Below are 14,871 nucleotides of genomic sequence, written 5' to 3'. Positions count from 1 at the left end.
CTGCTGTGGACTGTGGCTGCTCCTGATTAGACCCAACACCAGCTCCTGAGAAAGCAGCATCCAAGAGGCACTAGTGCCCAAAATTAGGGAGTCTGTGAAAATCAATAATGTTTTCTAGTACAGAAGAAGCTTTCATTGTGTTCAAATATAATCTGGTTTCCTTCCAAAAGTTTTGTTTGTAGGAAAGCTAGCAACTTGTTCAGGATTTATCAGCTTCTAGACACTCCCTCTTGTAATTAATATGTTTCTTCTGTTGCTTGCTCTGGTTGTCTGAAACTATCCAGGCCTGAGGAGTAACCATTTCTTTTAGCAATGAAAGTTCCTATGCTTTTTATTTAATATTAGCTCCTCTCTTCTCCTCTCCAAAAGCTTGGCCTTCAGGGTCAGTGTGTAATAACTGCAGAGCCAGCTTCAAGTAAGGTTTTGTCTTTTGCACCTCATTCTCATAAGCCTGTCTTTTGGCTGACATGCTATTAAAGAATGTCAAATGTTGAGCTGCCTATAGGGACTGGAAGAAATTAGGGAGTGCATTCACATCCTCACCAAAAAGTATGTGAAACCTGAGACAACCCATATGCTGGCAAACATGCACATGGATAAGCACCATTAGCCTTAAGGTGTTTGCTTCTAAAATAGAGGTACAAAGTGCTTAACTAGCACAAGTCTGTCTTAAATGTTGCTCTTAGTCAAGCTAAGCCTAGGTGCAATCTGGAGTTGAGAGGGATTTTCAGAATATTTAATTGATCTTCTGCTTTAGGGTCTTGTTTATAGTGGTGAATTTTCATTAGTGTGGCCTAATTACCACAATCTTTTCTTCTTGCCATATAGTGAAAAGCCAGTGGCATCCAAATGTATCGAGACCCAGGTGTCCTTCCTTCCCTGCTGCTTATGGCAAGGGCTGTGTTGAGGAAGGCTTTGCTCCTTTCATTCAAGGCAGAAGTAGGCACATGCCCGGTACTTCAGGACAGATGAGTGAGCAAAGCATCTTGTGCCTGTCAGGCAGAACAGGGGTAAAGAGTTGCTATGGGGTGGAAATACTGAGCAGGCTGCAAAAAAGACCCTTATCAGATTTTTGAAACTGAGACAAGGTCCTGTTTCTGGATTTCCAGGTATCCATCCTGCTCAGTTAAAAAATCAACTTGATAACGAATTGCATAAAAGATGAGAAGAGCTTAGGATGAGAAACCACCATTTGACTTGCCTATCTTCAAGTTGATTTTCCTGCAAAGCCATAATAGCCATCACCTTAAAGGCTTTGGAGTTTCAAGGAGTCCTATGTAGCTAGCTGCTCTGGTGTTTCAGAGGAAGCTGCCAATTCTCAGTCCACTTTTTGGAGCTGTGTAAAGCCTTCTGCTGAAGTCCTCTGTTGGAACACAACAGAATTATGGTTTGAGTGAGATTCATTCAAGGTGGAAATATGAGGGTCAAAAGTCTGTCTCCCTTTCCTAGCACATGGGAAAAGTGACATAGTTGCTTCTTGTATAGGTGATGGCAGCAGTAGCAAGACAGAATATTTTATACTGCTGTAAATGTGTAGCATGAAAAAATTGCTTACAAGAATACTCACTGCTGTGCTGCTTATGCCAGTTTGAGGCTGAGGCTTTTTCTGTAAGGGATGAAAACTACTGCCTAGCCAGATGATGCCTTCCCACATTACAGCAGTGTGTTTGGCAGCCCTTATTAGCATCATATTTACTTTTTCAGTGCCTTGGGGACTGTCTAATGTTCAAGGGGAGAAACATCACTGCAGATTGTATCTCCTGCATTGTCCCTCCCTTCTTCCTCCGCTTCCCTTTCCCCTCCCCCCAGTTATCCTCTCTGAGCAGGGCAGAAGAGAATTTTGGCTTAAGTGCTGCAGGAGCTGTACTGCCAGTGCCCTCTGGTGTCAGCATGTAATGTATGGGCTGGGTTAGATGAGGCTCTGTCTCCCACGGAGGAGCCAGAGGATTTGTGATAGACTTGACAATTTTCTGCCACTCTTGGTCAAGGCCATTCGTTGCTGTTGCTGTGTCTTCATCTGAAGAGGTTTAGTACTGCATGCTAAATTCAGTCAGCAGGTGCAATTTAGTGATGTGAATACTAGGTGAGAGGTTTTAACAAGGATGTCAGTCTTTCATTCTTACTCTCTTTTTTCTTTCTTCTCCTCAGCCTGAGAATTTACTACTAGCGAGTAAATGTAAGGGTGCTGCTGTCAAACTGGCTGACTTCGGACTGGCTATAGAAGTCCAGGGAGAGCAGCAGGCCTGGTTTGGTAAGACTGAGCTTTCCCAGCTTTGCTCCCCTGTTTTCTGGTGGCTGGTTGAGTTGCATCCTCCTGAGTACTTTCTCTCAGCTCTTCCAGCACACTTCTCTGTATTTGGCTGTTTCTTTGCCAAGGATGACAGCCTCTGGGTGTTAGGCTCAAGCCTAGGTGCAATAGAGGAAAAACTAATAAAGAAAGACAGAAAAAATGGCTGTGTTTCTCTATTTTTCTTCTCAGTTTACAGTGGATGCTAGTGTCAGAGATGAATGCAGCTGCTAAGTTTAGACCCTGATGTGAACTTTCCTACTGCTCAGAAGTGTAGACATCTGGAATTTTGTTTGGTCACTTTACAGAAATGCATTTGACCTAGCCTTCCTCAGGCACATTTGGATCTGACCTTATCTTTGTTTAGCTAAAGCATAATTAGAAATGAGACCTTTTCAGGCTAAAAATCAGCTCTGATACTCTGCAATGCTGCAGAGATTCTGGAAAAACTGCTTCTTCTCCTGGTCTCCCCGTACTGCTCAGCAATCAGATGTGTCCCATTTGTGTCTTGTGTTTTCAAACTCCAAGCCATTATATGTAACAATTATATAAAGCCTGGCATACAAGTTTGTGCCCAGCTGGTTGACATGGTCCCTCTTACTTGTCTGTTTTTCTTGCAATACACAGGCACTGGATCCCATCTGATTTTCTGCTTTATTTTGGGGTTTCTTGCCTCTTTTTGCTGGTTTACCAAGAGACAGCTCTAGCAAATGAGAGATGAAGGGTGGGAGAGACAGGTTTTGGAACTTGTTAGTTACCACTAGTGGATTTTGTGATATGGCAATCTCTCTTCTGCTTGGGTACTGTAAGTCATGTCATCCATTTTCTGGCAGGGTTTGCTGGTACTCCAGGCTACCTCTCCCCTGAAGTCTTAAGAAAAGATCCTTATGGAAAACCAGTGGATATATGGGCATGTGGTAAGATTTGGCAAAATGTTTTACACTTAAACAGCATCATTTTGTGTAAAAGAGTGATTCCTTGTAGCCTGTTGCTGGGAGGGTGCACAGTGCTCCTTACTGGGTGGAGACATGAAGGCACAACTGAGCATAAGCACCTTGTGTAGATGGAATGAATACTGGAGCCTGAACTCACTTGATTCTGGCTCCTAATCTTCTCCTTGGGCCACCTATCAGATGTTTGAGACTCAAGAGATAGGACCTGTCTATGCTTTGCAGAGTCAGTTGTTTAGATAACTGTAGCAATTTCCTATTACACTAACTATGTAGAAGATTAAATACTGAAGAAGGATGATTTTTTTTTACAGAAAATAAGTAACTGTTAATGTATCTGGGACAGATAAGTTTAAAGATTTGTGATATCAGTGTTGCCTGACATGGACTAAATAGTTCTCTGCAGGCCAGGAGTGTCAGCTTTGTCAGTGTCAATTTTGTCCCAACACCATGCACAGTAAGCATCTAAAAACAGAGTCCTTCCTAAAACATCCCTTGCTGCCCAGGAACCCTCGGAGATGTGGCTTCATCTTACTCTGAGAGCAGCTGGGAGTTGTGGCTCACCAGCCATGGTAGCCAGAGGAGGGTGGAAGGACATTATGCAGCTCGTTCTAGCTCCTGACACTGGCGTTAAGAGCTGAACGTGAAGTGCCAGGGTGAGGTCCAGCAGGTGACAGATTTGTACTGTGCTTTGCTATCTCAGAAGGCTAAATATGATGGCAAATGAATCTATGGAGCAATCATTGCCTTGGGGACTGTCAGGAGGGAAGGAAGAGGGGCTGAAGGAATAAATGGCATATGAGCCTAACCATAGTGTATCTGTGTCTCTCCCTCCCAGGAGTGATTCTGTACATATTACTAGTGGGGTACCCTCCCTTTTGGGATGAAGATCAGCACAAACTCTATCAGCAGATCAAGGCCGGAGCCTATGACGTAAGGGCACTTCCTTGCTGAGTACCTGCATGGGTGTAGAAGCCATCCAAACATGGCACTGTCTCACCTGGTGTCCTGCAGCAGGCCGAGCTTCTGTGCCGAGTGACGTTTGACGTGCTCATACACCTCGCTGTCTTCACTGCCTGGGATACAGCCCTGTCTGGGGCTGCTGGAGGGATATGGAGGGAAAGCATCACAGTGGGCACTAGAACATTAACACTTGTTAGGGAAATGCAGAGGTGGGAAATGGTGTCTTCTAGTAATGCTGATATTTTTAGTGGAGTAGAGGGAAGATAGAATGAAGGAGCTTGTCTTTGTCAAGGCCTAATAAAAAGTATGGGGATGTATTCTGTAGAATATTAACTTCAGTTATAGTCTTTTACTCCTCTGTGCTGTAGTCCATGGAAACCATGGAGGCAAGTGAGAAGACTGAATGGTGGGGGACCATTGGAGGGGTGGCTTTGTGGTGGGGATCAGCATGGTGGATTGGGTTGGAGGCTCTTGTAAAAAGCCAAACAGATCATGGAACACTTCCTAGAGCACAGCAAAACTGAGGTGTAAAAAGTGCCTGAAAGAGGAATAGCAAGGAGGTTAGTACTGAGGGAAGCAAAGGTGGAATAAAATATAATTTGAGTACCACAGCTTTAATGTTTGACATAAATTCTTCCATGTAAGGAGAGTCTTGAGAGGGAAGAAGGAACTCCTGGAAATCCTAGTTCAAAGCCTGTGGGCATGAATATCAAGAAGTTGGGGAGTTCTTTTTGTAGGCCATCTTGTGGTTTGAATTAAACAAAAATAAAAACCCAAAAGGTGGGGGTTCTGCTGGACTCCTTCTGCCAGCTACCTCCCAGCTTCTGTGCTTGAGACCATGAGAGCAGCTGTGCTGGTGAGAACAAAGGTCTGCCTATGTCCTGGCTCTGTGGCTTTCCTGAGTGAAAGCAAAGTGATGTCTTTGTACTTGATAGCTTTAAATGGACTTGTGTTCTTCTCTTGCCTTGCTGCCCCTCCAGTTTTTGTGTTAGTTGTTCTTATTTGAAGCATTTTTGCACTAATTATATCAATAGAGATTTTCAAAGCACTTCAGGGATTAAATACCTCTTTCTGTAAGTCATGAAGAGTGAAGTGCCTGATTCCTCCTTACCTATTTATTGTTTTTGAATTCTTATCTATAGTGAACAAATTTCACTAGATCCTTCCCTCATTTTGCCTGATAGAAAATTGTTGCATTTTAATGATGCACCTGTCCCTGGTGTCCTTACCCAGCACCAAGGGGCTTGTAGGCACATGACCAGTCTGTTGTTCTCCCTTGACCAGACAGGAAGTGGCAACAGTGAAAACAGTGATTTTTTTTTTTTTTTTTTTTTTTTTTTTTTTTTTGTACTGTTGATTAGGGGTTTTGCAAGACATTACTATGAATACTTCAGAGTTCAGGTGTAGGAAAATTGTCCTTGCCTGAAACTTCAGTATGATGATTTTTGAGTATCCTCATGCAGTGTTTGCAGAACAAATTGTATAATGCCTTAGTGATGCCTGCAAATGCAGAAATGAGATTATATGCAAATCAAATACAGCAGGTGTATTGTTATGACCCAACAGAGTAAAGCAATAAAAAAGCATAAGAAAAAAAGATGGAATAAACTTTTTCTAAATTATGCAGTACTGTAAGGAAATGTTTTCAGGATAAATCCATTTTTTCCTCCCACTTACAGACAGGGAACTTTACCCCAACAGCATATTTGTGTTCTGAAGTTCACCTGTATTTGTACAGTAGATTCATAGGATTTAATCTCAGCATGCTGTCATCCATACCACATGCAAGCCTGTACGGGATGGTATAAATATCTCATCTTTATCATTGCTGGAATTATAGCAGAAAACAGTTACCCCTCATGGATGATCAGCAGCTGAAATACTTAAAATTCTTTTCTTTGTTTTCATGCTTCTGTATTCCCATCCACTGTTACATCTCTCTTGCCCCCCAAGTAAAGATGTTGGTATGGTAGGTGGTTGCTAACAACTTGCTGGAGGGTTGCTACACCCAAGTGACTGGTATTGTTCTAGGATATAGTGTTTTATGGTGGGAAAAGTGTACCTGGTGGGATGTTCCCTGTTAGTGGGTTTTGCTTTCATGCAGTTTTACTGTAGTTAACTGTTTGTGATTTTTCATAAGTTGTTAGAGCTTTTAGTATGCTGTAGAAAGAGACAGGTGGGGTAAAAAAAGATAGTGCCCGTGTTTTTCATGTAAGAACTTGGTTAAAAAGGTCTGTGACTTTACTTTTTTGACTGTTGAGTGTGAAAGAAATTCAAAGGTCTGAGTGATTCCTAAAAGGTTTTTAGACTCTTAATCTTCTTGCTTATGTCTGGTGAATGGTACAGGTGTGTTCTTCTGTCTGGTACCATTCATTTGTTGGATTCTGGATGATTTTTGTTCAGTATGAGTTTTCACAAAAACTGGTGGATTTTGCAAATGTGTTAGCCCTGGCATCAAAAGGGCAAAGGCTGGAATTTAGCTGTGTAGCAGGGAAGAATCTCTTCTGCTAGTAGAAGATATTTCTGTTCAGTTCATCATCTGTTCCTTCTTCCTCTTTTAGTTCCCATCACCTGAGTGGGACACCGTGACTCCCGAAGCCAAGAATTTGATCAACCAGATGCTGACGATAAACCCAGCGAAGCGCATCACAGCTGACCAGGCTCTCAAACACCCATGGGTTTGTGTAAGTGTTCTCCTTGTGACAGGTTAATTTGTGGTTTGCCTTGAATGGACATGACAGGAAGACTTGAAGGACCCAGTATATTTCTGTGTTGGCAAAACCACCACATTCCACCCCTCACTACAATTTCAAATATTTCAGGGTTTTTTTTTTTTTTTGACTACTGACCTTCAACAAGCCAACTTTGTCATGCTCTGGTGCTTTTATTGCCACAATAGTAAAAAAAAATCCCTTGTTCTTTTAGAATTTTGTCAGTGTCCACAGTTTCTGGTTTTTTCCCCACATCTTTTCCAATCCATAGCATCCAAAAATATTAAATGGAGTTTGGCATCAGACAAAAATTTTAGGACCATTTTTTTCTTCATCTCTGCTTCAGTTTATGGCATAGCATCTTGGCAATATTTGGGACATTTCTGCTATGCTGCAGCTTAACTGGCTGTAAACTTGAAATCAGCAAAAAATCTTTTGCTGTTCTGTGTATGTAGTTTCTGCCTTGCCAGGCCTCACACATAAGTATTTTTCATCTTTTGCAAAGTTGGCAAGGAAATATCAGAACACAGCTGGGTGTGGGTGTAGGGGAGGGCAGCAGTGATGCACTTTTATCTCTGCAGGATGAAATAGTTTGACCTAAGTCTTACCAGATGCTCTGGTAATACCACAGCATACTTCTGGGATGGGTCTAGTGTGCTCCTTTACCCATTTGTTCTTGAAAAACTGTGGTGGTGCTCCTTATACCACAAATCAACAGACAGCAATTTAAAGTTAATTATGTGAACATCTGTCTAACAGGAGTGTCTGCTGTAAGATGATGCAGTTCCTTGGAAGTCAAAACTTCACACTAGCTGAGACTGCATATATATTTTTTTTTCTCCTTGCATGCTTATAATCAAGTTCCTGTGTATTAAACTTTCCTCCCAATGCCTGTAGCCAAAGTTGTATTATGATAGCCCACTCCCTGTGGCAACTTTACTTCTCTGAGCTAGGGAGAGTCTGATTTCACTTCCCAGCAATGTCAGCCTCTCACTGAAACTGCCTCCTGAGTCTGTTGTTTCCCTTTGCTTTGCAGTCCCTGTGTGCACAACATGTTTTTTTCTGGATATGTATGGCTCCTCTAAAGTAAATGTCGTAGGAAATCGAAAAAAGTTTAAAAGTTTATCTGAGACACTGAGTGTCTTAGCATCACTGAACTTCTGAAATATGTGTCCTGATTCTTGTAAGTGCACATTGAAACAGCTGGACATCACAGTCTCTCCTGAAGAGACTGGAGGAACCAGCCAGAGTTGTTTGAGAATAATTTGGCTACATTCTCCCCACACACTGCCATGTCTACTGCAATGGGTGACCAGCTTTGACAATAGCATCAAAGCACAGAGACTTCCCATGAAACTAGCTGAATATATGCACAGTTTACAGTTCTTTTGGGTATTGCAGAATTTTTTCCAAGCAAGAGAAAGTTAGTGGAGACTTCATTCACACTTACCTGCCAGGTTAGTTACTCACTGTCCTCGTAAAGGGAATTCAGGCTTGTGGTTCTATGCAAGAGCAACAGCTACTTTGGCATTAGTCACTGGCTTCCTCGTGTGCTCTAAATGCTTGGCAGTAACAGTCTCTGATTTCCTCTTGTGGTCTTAATGGCTGCAACGCTTCTGGGAAGTTGTCTTTTAGCAGTTGATGGCATCCCAGTCTGCTGTGAGTGACAGATGTGCATCACTGCATAGAGATTATGCTCATTTTTTTCCATTGGTACAATAGAAATACCCGATCTTTTCTCTTACATGCTGAGAATCTGTTTCTACAATACTGATATAAAGGTGCCAAGCCTCTGCCAGTCAATCTTTTACATTCAAGGGGTTGCCATGTCCAAGAAGTCCGTTGCTCACAAGTATTCCCTTAGTGCTTGAAATTTCCCTTTCAAACTGTAGCCAGTGCAGCCCAGGTCTTTTCTGTAGTGCATCTAACTCAGTTGCCCATGGGTATTCTTTGTCTTCATACTATCTTAATACCTGTGTGTGCCTGAAAGGCAGGGAGCACTGATTCTCACCTTTACTTCAGTCATAAATTTCTTGGGTGCAGTCCCGTCACAGCCCATCTTGATTAAATGTGTCTTTAATAGAAGTTCTCAGATTATGAACCAGTTGCAGTGCTTTGCATCCACGCAGTGGTGAGAGGCTCGGCCATGTCAGCCTAAATGTGTTGGTTGTGTGCAAGTGGAATGAACTTCCCTGGCTGATTTGGTATGGGTATGTTCTTGACCTTCTGCTGTTCCTGTTTTTCAGCAACGATCCACTGTTGCATCAATGATGCACAGGCAGGAGACTGTGGAATGCTTGAGAAAGTTCAATGCTAGAAGGAAGCTAAAGGTAAGTACATCTTAATTTGCTTTAGGTTTGATTTTAGTTCTCTGAATTTGAGGTTAGTGTCTTCCTAGCAGCAATACTTTTCATGACTAGCACAGTTTTAGAGAAGTACCTTATGTGATCCTCCAATACAGGGCACTGAAGCAGTGTACTGAGGAGCTGGGTAGTTTCTTTCTCCAAGCTCTAAGCTTCCCATGCCTCCTCTGCTACATATTCACCCCTTCTAGTTTCTGCCAGTGAGTTGAAGTAGAGCAGGTAGTTCTGGGACTTTAGTTCTGCACCTTCCAGTAGTAGTGTTACCAGTTGCCTGCAGCTGGGGCAAAGCCTCTGGCCTATGCACAAAGCAGCTCTCTGCTGTGTGAAACCTAGGAAGCAGCTATGTGTTTAATTCTTAGTGCCCTTTCAGATTTCCTAGGCTACCCTGCCTGGCATCTAGCTGCTGCTCTAGAAAGGCAGGACTGTGGGTGTCCTGTGTTGGGCCTAAGAGGCACATGTGGGAATCCTGGATACACTAGGCTTCTTCAGGGTACCAGGGGGTACCTCTGCATTGGTAACTGATGCATTGTGTCCTCCATGGGTCAGCACAGCCCCTTTCTCAAGTGGCACTTTCTGTAATCCCTGCTTTGTCTTCCCCACAGGGTGCAATCCTCACAACGATGCTTGTGTCTCGGAATTTTTCAGGTAAGTCCTCAATGTTCCCATCCCTTCTTTGGTTTTGTTTTGTGTGAGTGAGCTGGAGAATATTTAAACCATTTTGGGGTCAAGTAGGAGAGGAGGAAACATAGTTTCAGTTCATCATGGTGGTCACTTTGCCTGAGCTGGTGACCAGTGTGAAATAGGAAATTATTTGTTTGGAGAGGAGCCCATGGTATTATAGTCTGGCACAAAACAGAAGTAAAGTCAGCTTCCATAATTGTCTCATGATGTTTTATTAGCAACTTACTTGTGAGAAATTCTAGCTGGTATCACTGGCTTTCCCATTGTAAACCAGGAGTGAAGAGCTCTTATTAGGTAGGAGTGTTTCCTTCAGACCTGAGGCAGGGACAGGGAAGTAATATTGGTGAGAATAGGGACAGGAGCTATTTGGATATTGTATTACTTTGACTCATCAAAAATGGGTCTGAAGTGTCTGGCTATTAGTTTTCCTTCTTGGAGTCTCAGAAGTGGTTTTCATCCTTTTAAATTTAATAGCTGGTAGTCTGGCTCCCACCCAAGTGCATTACGTAGTGCATTTACTGAAAATGCAAATCTCAACATGTAAATCCATGCTCTTTGGAAGATTACTGTCTTGGCTCGACACACCTAGGTGACGCAGTCTTATCTGGGTTCATTTTCATTTGGGTGGAAAACCTCTATTTGTAACTGCTTTTGGTTTATGAGATCTTCGTTTTCTTTACCCTCTTTGGAATTTTCTTTCTCTTGTAAAAGAGCAGCCATTGAATTAATGAGTCAGATTTTTATTGCACCTGACTACAGCTGCTTTCAAGTGGAAGTCTGCTATGTGGATTATGTGATGATGGAAGTGTATTGATTTCATCTGGCCATTTACTAATGGTGGATACCAATACTTATATTCTGGATGTTGTTACAATAAACTTGTAATTGGAATGAAAACCTCTGTGAAATGATCATCTCAGCACACAAAGTGCACATTCATGCATACATTCTTCTGTGAACTCAAGGCAGTGTTTTTAACCTTCTGTATGGTGATGTTAAAAAAAAAAAAAAACAATTAAGTGAAACTATGCTACAATTAAGGGCCAGCCCTCACCAACATCCAAACTTTTTTTCTTGGTTCTTGCTTTCAGGAAGACCTGTGCCAATATGTCAGCATTTCTTGTGACTACAACAATTTCTTTTCTCATCGTTTGGCCTTAAAGGGACAGAGTAATTTTATCCATTCATCTGTCCCACAATTGTGCTGTTACAGGACTTTAAAATGCTATACTGTTTTCTGAGATTGATTCTGAAATAACTGTTTGAGGAGCTATGGCACAATGACAGGACTTCCACAGGCCTGTACATTTTCTTGGGCCTTCTGCTGGTGTGAACTGTTTTTGTTCTATTTACATGGCTCATCTTTATTTCACTTAATTGATGATTCTGGAATAGTCAGGGGTTTTATTCCTTTTTTATAAACAGAAGGTTTAGATAATTTTTAGTCTGCGAATGTTGTCACTTCTAATGAAGCTGCAGAAGTACTTGGGTGAGAAAATCTCTTATGGGTAAGATTTTGAGTACATGAAATGCCAGAGAGAAGGGTTCTCCTTAATGGTGTGTGACCTATACATCCACTTAATCCCTGAGCTAGTAGTGAGGAGGAAGAAGCTTGCTCTACTCATTCTTCTCTGTGTCAAGGGCTGAAGCTGCTGGATCCACTTCAGTTAACAGCTGAAGAAAAGGAAATCCTAGGTGGCCCATAGCGAGTGCAGGGTTTGCAGTGTCACTGAGTTCTGCTTTGAATATAAACTGTGATTCCAAGTATGAGACACTCAGAAAAACTGTCCAGAGGGAGATGTTGTGAATTTAGATGCAAAGCCTCTGTCGAGAGTAGCAATTCCTTACCTTTTAATGTGTTTTTAGAGGGATGAGATCATCTACTCCTGTTTCCTTTGCAGGACTCTGTGTAATATGAGCTTGACTTTTTAAAATTGTAATTATTTTTAATTTACTTTGGTTTTCTAGTTGGCTGCAGTTGAAGTAGGTACATCTGCTGAAATTAAAGAATAAATGCATGCTAACTAAAAGTAATAAGTTTAAAAGTTTGTGTGGGAACTTCAGGTAGGCCTCAGACTTGAAGGGCTCTGCAATAATATTTCTTTCTTTTCCTAAAGCCCTTTTAAGGGGTTTTTATTTTTCTCTAATTGGATGACACTATTTTGTGGATTTTTCAAAGTCCCACTCGCAGCAGACAGGGGACTAGATTTATGAAGAGGGAAGCTTCTTCCTGCCTGGGGATGAGATCTCCTAAAAGCTTCTTTCATAGATGTTTTGAACAAAGAGGAAAATAAAGGCTCATGTGACCCCAGTATCAATTAATTAGGCATGATTGTACTATCTGCAGGAAATATGAGAAGACTCCTTTAATCTCATTGCCATTACCATCTCCTGTGTCACATTTTGTGGTATGGAGCTCCTTCTCTGTATAGGCCTGTGACAAATTGTATTCCTAAAGAATCTGTAGCAGTACTTTCTCTCTCTCCTTAGCCCATCAAAAATTCTTGCTTTTTACAAAGAAAAAAAAAAAGTTTCTATTCTTTTGTGAGTAATTTGTTGCTTGCTGTGTGCCTTTTGCCCCAGGCCAGTTAAGTTAAAAGATACCTGGTTCCTTTCCCCAGTTATGATGTATTCAGCCATTTAATATTGGCTGTTTGTGGTTCTTTTTAGAAGATTGCATCTCAGGCCAGCTGTAGGCTGTTTGGTTAAAGCAGGTACAGTTGTACTCCTTTCAGCATAAGTCAGGGAGAAGAAACCTGATGACAATAAGGGGTTTGTAGCTTCTCTCCACACTCTGGTAAGGTGTTAATTCAGCTGCAAGAGAGAACAATGGCATCTAAGTTTTGCTGTAGGATTGTTGGGGTCACACCAGGGTACACCCAGGGTTACTTGGGTGTTCACTTGGGGCTTCAGATGTTCAGATGATCCAAGCAAGCACTGATCTGATCTGCATTCATTTATAGAATACAGAAGTGCAGTCGGTAAATCAACTGATTAGATCATATGCAAGAAACTCCTAAATCATCTTCTGAGAAGTAAATGTAAATTTATTACTAGAAGAGAGTTGGCAAGGTTTTTAGAGACTCCTGCTATATTTAAGGGTGCCTGGACTCATTTATGTAGATAAAACTCTGTAAATAGGCTTGCTATAAACTGAGTAAAAGGATGAAAAAAAGCTGGTATTCATCTTAGGAGCAGCCATGGTGCCAGGAGGAGCATCACAAAATGCTGAGAAGTGGCTTTTCTCCGTAAGCTGATTTTTGTGCACAACTTACAAGTGGCCTCTGTGAAATTCTTAGTACTGTTTTCCTAAGTGGATTGCAACTGTTAATTTGGGAAGTTGTTCAACAAGCTTTCACACTGTGAAATTAATTTCTATCACGTGGTTCAGCACAAGTCTTCTGTTCAAAATAGATCCTAAGGCAGACATTGCAGGTAATTACGCCTTATGCCTGAAACCTCTATTTTTAACTGATGTTGAGCTTTTTTCTGGGTTGTCACTGCTTGCTCAAGTCAGTTTTGTGAGGGAGCTATTGTGGCAGAGTGTGACAATAAGTGGAATTCGTTACATGTCTCTCACAGATCCTTATTAACACTGTGCAGGTTTGAGGTTTTGGCTAGATAGGTGAGGTTGAGAGAGGCTGGAGACAGATTTGAGGAGCGGAGTTCTTTCTAACTAAGTAAAGAAGCCCTGAATATGCCTGTGTATATTTAGTGCAACCTGTACAGAGACATTTTTTTTAGCTGACTAAAGAGCAGGGAGGAAATAATACAAATACTGAAGTGGTACTGAAATATTTTGCTGTCTTGTTATACCTCCCTTCCAGAAGTATGAAACTGAATTTTTGTTATTTTGTGCATGTGTGTGTATGTATATACATATATATCTATACTCAGGTTGAAATTTGAGTTCTTTTCTTTAACTGAAATGAGTAATTTATGTGAAGTTTCTACTGTGTTATGTTAGGTAGATATTGATTCAGGACCAGAAATTTGTATCTCCTGGTACGAATCCAAAGGTATGAAAATCTGGAGGGGGAAAAATTATTAAGGTATTTGTAGAGCTTTGACTAAAAAAGTATAACATCACTGAAAACTACATTTCCCAAGCAGAAGATGAAGTCACATTTAATGAAAGATCAAGTTGTTTTTAAGTGTTTTCTCTGTATCTACTAAATCTCTTAAGAAACAGTAAGGGTTTCAGTGAATGGTGCTCAGCTACTACAGTGTGGACCTGGCAAAGTAGTGGATTGCAGTTAGTAACTTCCTAGAGTGATACAGATTTCATTGCTTCATTTAATTGTTTATCACTATAGCCAGAGAGTCTAATTTATCATCAAAAGTGGATGTAAATTATTAGAATAATTTCTTCTACTTCTACATTCTTCTCTCTAAAGTTCAGGAAAGCTCTGAGAATACTTTTTATTGTGGTGTTTGTCCTTAATAAATAGATATTCTTGAAGTTACACTGCGTTCATGGGTATTGTGTGTGATGGTAGCCAAAGTGCCTCTTGTGACTACTTGTGACTGTTGGCTCCTTTGTGGTGACTCCAGAAGCGTCATCAAGTTGAGAAATAGTTAATATTACTTTCTTTTAACTGAGAATATGAGAATGACAAGCTGCAACTCTGTGTCATTGGGAAGTCTGTATTGGTATGATACAATTTTTATTTTATGAAGTCTTAGTAAAGTCCAGAATTCTTCAGGTGTAAATGCTTGTGTTTAGAAGCCAGAACTTGGCTTGTTTGTTAGACTAGCATCATAAGTTAGTCAAACTTAATAAAAACAGCCTCAGTATTCTTCCTGCATCCCAAAAAAAAAAAAAAAAAAAAAAAAAATCTCTGGAAACTTAACTGAAGTGAGAAATGTCCCTGAGTTTTGGCAGTTGAGGACAGGGCAAGCCCAGGGACAGGCTG

The 14,871-nt window shown here is 41.2% G+C and overlaps 1 protein-coding gene across 21 annotated transcripts in view; it reads left to right on the top strand.

Annotated features, from left to right (window-relative positions):
* Nucleotides 1-14,871, top strand: part of CAMK2G (calcium/calmodulin dependent protein kinase II gamma) — a 118,451-nt gene that overhangs the window by 72,096 nt on the left and 31,484 nt on the right. For all 21 annotated transcript variants that reach the window (XM_077183221.1, XM_054637668.2, XM_054637665.2 and 18 more), the window contains 6 exons: nucleotides 2,149-2,251; nucleotides 3,121-3,204; nucleotides 4,076-4,170; nucleotides 6,762-6,884; nucleotides 9,158-9,241; nucleotides 9,877-9,919. In XM_077183221.1, coding sequence (XP_077039336.1) covers nucleotides 2,149-2,251; nucleotides 3,121-3,204; nucleotides 4,076-4,170; nucleotides 6,762-6,884; nucleotides 9,158-9,241; nucleotides 9,877-9,919 — 532 coding nt within the window. The remainder of the gene's footprint in view (nucleotides 1-2,148; nucleotides 2,252-3,120; nucleotides 3,205-4,075; nucleotides 4,171-6,761; nucleotides 6,885-9,157; nucleotides 9,242-9,876; nucleotides 9,920-14,871) is intronic.

The sequence above is a fragment of the Agelaius phoeniceus genome, chromosome 9 (assembly GCF_051311805.1).
Source record: "Agelaius phoeniceus isolate bAgePho1 chromosome 9, bAgePho1.hap1, whole genome shotgun sequence".
NCBI lineage: Eukaryota > Metazoa > Chordata > Aves > Passeriformes > Icteridae > Agelaius > Agelaius phoeniceus.
The sequence above is the reverse complement of the archived record's forward strand: the minus strand, read 5'-3'. Positions and strand labels throughout refer to the sequence as shown.